Here is an 8,161-nt window from a genome sequence, read left to right on the forward strand (position 1 = left end):
TCCTTTTAAAAACATACTGCTAGGTCAGTTTTTTCATTTAAACCTAGCGGTCCTGTTGCTTGTGTCCTAATTATCCATTGAGTTTCTCTTTGGAGCAGATGAACATCGGCTCTTATACCTGGGACTGCTTTAACTATTTCCAGTCCGGGAAACCGCAACACTTCAGGTTTTCCTTCGTGGATCTTGTTCGCATGGGAAAGTAGGCGTGGGATTCCTTTTCCAGATCGGAAGGAGTAAAAGTGTTCCCTAATCCGGGTACACATTTGCCTAATCGTTTTTCCCACGAAAAAGACACCGGTGTCCTGTACCTATGCTAATCTTTTCCTAGCCGAGTATGAAGACAAATATATCTATTCAACGAAGAACCCATATCTCCAGTTCATCAAATCCTACAATCGCTTAGTGGATGACATTCTAATAATATGGTCAGAGATGGAATTCACTGACTTCACAAATTATCTAAACACCATTAATGTTGAAAATATGTAATTCATGAAGCAGTTTGGAGGAAATGAACTGGAATTTTTGGACATTCGAATAAAAAATGAAGGTCAACAATTAATAAGTGAAGGCTATAGAAAACAAATAGCTAAAAATACACTTCTACACTTTTTAAAAGCTCACACCCTCTCTCAGTGAAGAAAGGGATACCTTACAGTCAATTTTTAAGGTTGAAGAGAAATAACAGCAAAGAAGAACCATATTCTAAACAACCCGAAGATTTAGAAAGATGCTTATTAGAAAGAGGATACCCTAGCGACCTAATAAAATCAGGAAGAGAGAAAGCAGATAAGATAAAAAGGGAAGAAACACTCAACAAAAATATCAGAGGCAAAAGAGAAAAACAACAAGAAAATACTAGGAAATTTACATTTACGTTTAACAATACCGCAGTTAATAAACGCATAGAGCAAGCAATTAGAAAAAACTGGTACATATTAGAAGCAGACGAAGACATTAGACAAATAACCACCAACAAACATTGATAGCATACAGAAAAAATCATACTATTGGAGACACATAAAAAAATCATTAAAAAACTACCAACAGAAATATATGGTTACAAGATTTTATACCACAAGGAAACTATGCGTGTAAAAATTGCAACTACTGCAGATTCAATTTAGGAGCAAAAACTTTCAGAATAGGACCAGTCCACCACACCGTAACAGAATTAATAACATGCAAAACTAAAAATGTTGTATATGTTATTTTCTGCCCTTGTGGCTTCTTTTACGTGGGCAAAACGATTAGGCAAATGTGTACCCGGATTAGGGAACACTTTTACTCCTTCCGATCTGTAAAAGGAGTCCCACGCCTACTTTCCCATGTGAACGAGATCTACGAAGGAAAACCTGAAGTGTTGCGGTTTGCCGGACTGGAAATAGTTAAAACAGTCCCAGGTATAAGAGCCGATGTTCATCTGCTCCAAAGAGAAACTCAATGGAAAATTAGGACACAAGCAACAGGACCGCTAGGTTTAAATGAAAAAAACTGACCTAGCAGTATGTTTTTAAAAGGAAATGGATATCTGAGTCAGTATAATGTAAACTTATACGAAATCCACCCCACATGTTACACGTACCTACTTATAAGATGCCTGATCGCGGGGGTCCTGCCGCTGGGGACCCCCGTGATCTTGCATGCAGCACCCCAGTTAAAATCAGTCCCCGGAGCATGTTCGCTCCAGGTCTGATTACCGGCCACCATGGGGCAGGTAGCTGTCACGCCCCCTCCCATAGGCTTGCATTGAGGGACGGAGCGTGACGTCACACGGGGGCGGAGGCGTGACGTCACACGCCACCTGCCTCGTGGTCGCCGCTAATCAGACCCGGAGCGAACATGCTCCGGGGACTGATTTTAACTGGGGTGTTGCGTGCAAGACCCCCAGCAGCGGGACCCCTGTGATCAGGCATCTTATCCCCTATCCTTTGTATAGGGGATAAGATGTCTAAACGCCGGATTACCCCTTTAAAAACATCCGACATTTCTTTATCAGAGTTGGGTATCATGTGTAACAAGATTTCCATCTGCCCAACTTTTGATAATATGAGTAGGTACTCTATGCTTGGATGCAGCAGAAGCCACTCAGATACAAAATGAATGACCCAAGAGCTGACAAAGTTACTGGTAGTGAGAGGCAAAGTTTTAACAGGCAGCAAGGGTGAATAGTCCCCCATATGCCTTGTGCTCAAGAGTAAGTCATTAACAACTTTAACAGGGCACCATTTATGACCAGTGGGAAAGTAACTGACCAATACCTCAGACTTAGATGTTTTAGTGGTAGGAAGAGACAGAACAAACCAGTCACCATGCAAATGCAACTGGCCTCTTCTGACGACTGCCTTGTCTTTGCTTGTATTTGCAGTTACTTCCCCAGGACACAGAAAACCATAAAAGGCTAAATACATAGCTGCCTCAACCACTAAACTATGCAAAAAAACAACAACAATTGGGCAGTATCCAGCAAATCCGACAACTTCCGTAAGGTATTACCTGAAACGGGGTGCCTAACCATTCCCTTACTACAGTCAGTATTGCGAAAACCCCTCAAAACGGACTTTATTCCTGCACTGAGAACAGAGAAAGTTGGCTAGGATATTGCATGGATAAATAATGCTGTATACCGAAAGATATAACTTGATAGTGTTAAATGATAAATGTAGCGTATGGTGGCAACTAACTAAACAGATTAGGTGGAAATATGGTCGACTGAAGAATGCGCATGTTCTGCTCTGTTATTTTAAGTATCCCAGGATAACTTCTATGATCTAGCTGTGCTGGTGGAAAGTGACTTAATCACAGTGACTGGAACTGCGGTACTGGAGTGCCGACCCTGTCTGTTTTGGGCATGACCTGAAAGGAAACATTATGGTTGAGTCTAGACAAAGCGTCAGCAGCCACATTCTTCACACTTTCAATATGTTGTGCCACAAAATGAAAATTGAATGTCAACGCCAGCCAGATCAACCTCGTCAAACCAGCCAGATCAACCTCCACTGGACTTAGCTTGACCCTCGTTAAGCATATCTACCGCGGAAGAATTATCCTGTTCTCTGGCAAATGCCAAATGTCCTGCACAGTGTTGGGCTGTAAGCACAACCCACAACTGTGGATATTGGACCTTCATACCATCCTCATGGAGTCTGTTTCTGACCGTTTGAGTGGACACATGCTCATTTGTGGCCTGCTGGAGGTCATTTTGCAGGGCTCTGGCAGTGCTCCTTCTTGCACAAAGGCGGAGGTAGCGGTCCTGCTGCTGGGTTGTTGCCCTCCTACAGCATGCTCCAAGTATCCTGATGTACTGGCCTGTCTCCTGGTAGCGCCTCCATGCTCTTGACACTACGCTGACAGACACAGCAAATCTTCTTGCCACAGCTTGCATTGATGTGTCATCCTGGATGAGCTGCACTACCTGAGCCACTTGTGTGTGTTGTAGACTCAGTCTCATGCTAACACTAGAGTTGAATGCTGGTGGTGCTTTCAAAGTGACCAAAACATCAGCCTGGAAGCATAGGAACTGAGAAGTGGTCTGTGGTCACCACCTGCACAACCATTATTGGGGGTGTCTTGCTAATTGCCTATAATTTCCGCATGTTGTCTGTTCCATTTGCACAGCAGCATGTGAAATTGATTGTCAATCAGTGTTGCTTCCTGAGTGGACAGTGTGATTTCACAGAATGATTGACTTGGAGTTACATTGTGTTGTTTAAGTGTTCCCTTTATTTTTATTTTTTTGAGCAGTGTATATTGTTTTTTTTCTGCTATGAAAATACTGATTAAAAGTCTGCTGTGCTATTGTCTCCCCCAAATTAGAGGAATACTAGCTGTTAGCATCCTAAAATGAGTCATTAGGGGACTCTGTTCGGGCCACTGAAATGGATGGGGCCGCTAAAAATGATGGGGCCACTACAGTATATTGTGGCATTCCTTTTTAGACGTGATGCTAACAGATACCTCTTACATACTGCTTAAACGCAGTATGAATAGAGCCTTTGCAAAATTATTCTTTATAAAATATAATTTTATATATATTTATTTCTTGGTTATTTTTCTCCCATAGTTACCTGATTGATATTTCAATGCTGTGGAATATACATGTTGCTATTGATCATGGCTGTGTATGATAGCTTGTGCTGTGATCTCGTGGTTATACTTGGCAGTACCCACTTGCTCATCATGATGCATATATCGGTCATGAGGTGGGTACATGCACCTGCTCATGACCAATATATCTGTCATTGGGTGTCAGTGGTTTTTAATCAGGTTTTTTTTTATTTTTTTTTTTTTTTTTTTTTTATTGAATGTTAATCGTAAAACTTACAACACAACAAAAGCCATATGACATGGTAACAATCAGAACATAAGAGAAAACAGAGGAAAAAACAAATACAGTTGTCTGTATAGTGTAATTTGCCTAGCAGAACAATAAGAGGTCAGAATAAAAGGAAAAGAATGTTGTGGCCAAGTAAAAGAAGATGGCCAGCAGGCATGCATTGTCCTCTTAACTGGATGGGCTACTTATCCAGAAACAGTCACTGGATCGTTTATGTGGCCCGGCCTACAATTGATCAAGCCTTAATTGATGGCTTATTAAATGAGCACCAATAAACAGGAGTGGTGCTTATTATTGGGGCCTTCTGACACCTTGTAAAAGAGCCCTAAGGCTATGTTCACATGCCAGAATTTCTGCATGGAACTCTGCATTAAAATTCTGCATGAATTTATAGCCAATACACTTCAATGGTATTCCGCTTTCCTATTCAAATAGCAGAATTTTTTCTGCAGGAATTCCATTGACGTGAACAGGCAATAAATTAATGCAGAATTCTGTGCAGACAATTTTTTGTGTGAACATAGCCTTAGTGTTATGCTATGTTCCCAGAAGTCACATGCAAAACATTTATTGTTTTTATTATCGTATACATTTTTATTAAGAGCCCCTCATGCTTTTGCATTTCAAATTTTGCCTAATTTAAAGGTAAAATGTTTGCACTACTTAGTAAGTAATTATATTTGCAAGAAAAATACTATCTACACACTGACATTGATTTTTAATTAATTTTTTTTGCAGTTGGATTCCTTCGAAGTGGCACTAAACTCTTCTTCCGCCGACATCATCGGAATGCAGGTCTGAGCCAATCTCATGATGACTTGACAAATTCTGCTGCTACTTCTCGTAAGAAGAGTGGCAGCTTTCCACGGCGCCTGTTTAAACGTTTTTCACTTAAGGCCAAATCAAAACACAATGTTAATGGGAGTGCCCAGGCTGGAGATAAGTGATCAATTAGGAGAGTTTGCTTTTCAGGAGACCATTTGTCTACCTCTGTCCTGTTACTGCATGCCTGCCAGCCTGCAAGTATGGGTATGTGTCACAGCTCCCCCCAGCCCCAGGATCCAAGCATTTTAATAGGCAAAAGCATCTTTCAGCATTTCCTGATTTTGACTGCTGGAGTCAGCAACAGTGTGTCGTTGCAATATGAGTGCTGCTTCTTATAAGACTCTAATGTGACTTAAAGCAGGTGCAATTATTTGTTTTCTGTGATCTTGATATTGAATTGAAATGGGTTTTCTTTAATTCTATGAGTGAATTTCAACCTGTCCACAATTAGTATCATACTCTGGTTACATTACATTGTTAAAGAATATAGAGTAGTAGAAAGTAGACCTGTTGACAGTACTTTAAGCAGGGAAGCATCCTAAAGGTGTTTGAGCCCTACTATCTCCTTGTACTAAGAGCTTCACCTGCCAACCAGCTTCTTTGTATTACTGTGGATAGGGAGAAGCAGAAGCTAATAGAAAAAGAAGATTCCCAACATTCGAATAAGCCAACATTTTTCAGATATTTTTTTCTCCTGTTATCATCCTGTTTTCTCCTGTTAACACTCTAGGCCTTAAAGGAAAATGGTACACTGGGTTATAGTGTGGGTGAACAGGAGACCAATGAGGGGGTCACTGACTAAATTATATAGTTTTGGTCCGTAGAGATGTCCCACAAAAGATCCACTTCTATCTGCTCTGAATTGCGCACTGGAAGTGGGCCAGCCGGGTCAATTTGGATATTCATTGTCTGTGACTCCACATCCTAGTGACGTGGAGTTTTTGGTCACGCGAGCGCATGCACCGACTGAGCGCTCACATGACCAGCGACAATGAATATTCAAAGTGACCCGGCGGGCCCGCCTCCAGTCTACAGTGTATTGGGATTAGTGTGGGTGAACAGGATGACAGTTTTCCTGTAAAGGAGTATTCCCATCTCAAACATTAATGGCATATCCACAGGGTATGCCATAAATGTCGTATAGATGCAGGTCCTACCTCAGGAACCCTTACAGATGGTGAGAATGAGGTACTCGTCCCAGTTTGGCCTAGTAAATGCATCCAGAATACCGAAAAACAGCAGGCTGTCTATTAGACATTCTGTAAATCATGTAGCACCTCAAGCTATGCTGTTTCCATAACTAGAAAGTTATATAAATGCTATAAGTCGAGATGCTATGCTGTTAATCTAATCCTCATTAATATTTATGGGAGGAATGTAAACTGCATAAAAGCCCTCTTTTCGGTATCCCAACCACCTCTTGCCACTGTAACACAGGCCGGATAGGGTCAAGAGCCTGCTTAGGCTATGCCATAAATGTTTAAGATGGGAATACCCTTTTAAAAAGGGCAGTCTACTGTTGACAGGTCCACTTTACAGTGAGGAAGAAAATTTGAAGACACTTGAGACCATTTATGGTTGCTATGAATAAATGCAGCACCCATTTGTCAATTTATACAGGTCCAGGAGAAATCATACGGACAGCACAATGCAGCAATATCCATAATTATGTTAATTTCAAAGAGAAAGTATTTACTACACAAACATGTTGGGAGGACAGACGGTCCTCCTATAGTTCTGAACCTCAAGATTTAAAATGTAATTTCTAATATAAAAGTTAAACCAAATGTAATGTACTAGAACACCCATTGAATATTAAATTGTCTTGTTATTGGTGAGAAAATTTAGTAGCAAACTAACCTTACCTGTAACTTATGAATATTTTTATTTTACTCCTCTGGCCGGGGCACTCTGGGGCCTTGTATTATAATGGAATTATAGCGTTTTAATGTGATGTTTTCTTTGAGACGTATTTAATGTATAAATGAAAAAAACCACACAACATATTTATTTGCTGTATTTATTGTGGGATCTTGTGACTAGAGTGTAAAACGACCCTTACAAATTAAGGTGGCTGTGAGTCACATGGTGAATAAATGCGGTTATCTGCTTATATTAATGTAAATTGTGAAGGAAGCAGTCTCCCTTGTTCTTTATGTACATGATTGTTCAGAGATCCACAGTTATCCTGTTTACAACTATAATGAATGTGATCCTCATTCTATTTTATTGAGCACAATGAACGGGTTTCAGGTTATACCTATTGTGCAATACTACCTTGTAAAATCAGGAGTCGCTATTATCCTGTTCATCTTCCATAGACAGTCATACCATAAGACTATGGTAGTAGTGGTTGTCACATACATCAGTATGACCATCACAAATGGGTAATCTGTATGAAAACCATTCATCTGTAAAGAACTTCAAAACCTGTCACTTATGTTTTTGTTTTATTTAGTTTTTTATGTTTTAAGAAATAAAAAATTTGTCCAGACATGAACTTGTTGAACAACAATTGTAATGCATAGGTGAAAAGTAGGATGAAAGTTAATAAAGTGAAGGATAATTTCATTCTTGTTTTGCGTTTTTTGACTATTTGGAGATTTGTTAGACTTCCTTCAAACATTCTTTTTTTTAAAGCAGTTTTTTTGCCCAGAATGTAAGCCACAAAATTTTTTTTTTTTTGTTAAAGTAGTGTACAAGATGTCCTGAGGCTTTTTATTTCATGAGCAAACACATTTATCTGAAATAACATTGCAAATTAACCCTTTCGTGACATCCTCCATATGTGTACGGCACAGATAAGCGCCGTAATATTGCGTCGCACCCATTCATCTCTATGGGAGAGGCGGAGACACACGAACGCTGAGAAAAGCTGAGGCCCCTGTTCGGAAGATCACGGATAGGGGATATGTTTTTTCCGCCGAGTATCTCCTTTATGTGAACTAGCTTCATAGACAGTGCATGCTGACTAATATAATCAGCTGCTGACACTCACCA

At 40.2% G+C, this 8,161-nt stretch overlaps 1 protein-coding gene across 6 annotated transcripts in view; it reads left to right on the forward strand.

Moving 5' to 3' along the window:
- The window catches only part of C2CD2L (C2CD2 like), a 260,267-nt gene extending 252,535 nt beyond the window's left edge, over positions 1-7,732 (forward strand). For all 6 annotated transcript variants that reach the window (XM_056544589.1, XM_056544588.1, XM_056544591.1 and 3 more), the window contains one exon: positions 5,075-7,732. In XM_056544589.1, the coding sequence (XP_056400564.1) occupies positions 5,075-5,283 (209 nt within the window). In that variant the 3' untranslated portion in view covers positions 5,284-7,732. The remainder of the gene's footprint in view (positions 1-5,074) is intronic.
- Positions 7,733-8,161: the final 429 nt, after the last annotated feature.

This window comes from Hyla sarda, chromosome 10, assembly GCF_029499605.1.
Source record: "Hyla sarda isolate aHylSar1 chromosome 10, aHylSar1.hap1, whole genome shotgun sequence".
In the NCBI taxonomy this organism is placed as follows: domain Eukaryota; kingdom Metazoa; phylum Chordata; class Amphibia; order Anura; family Hylidae; genus Hyla; species Hyla sarda.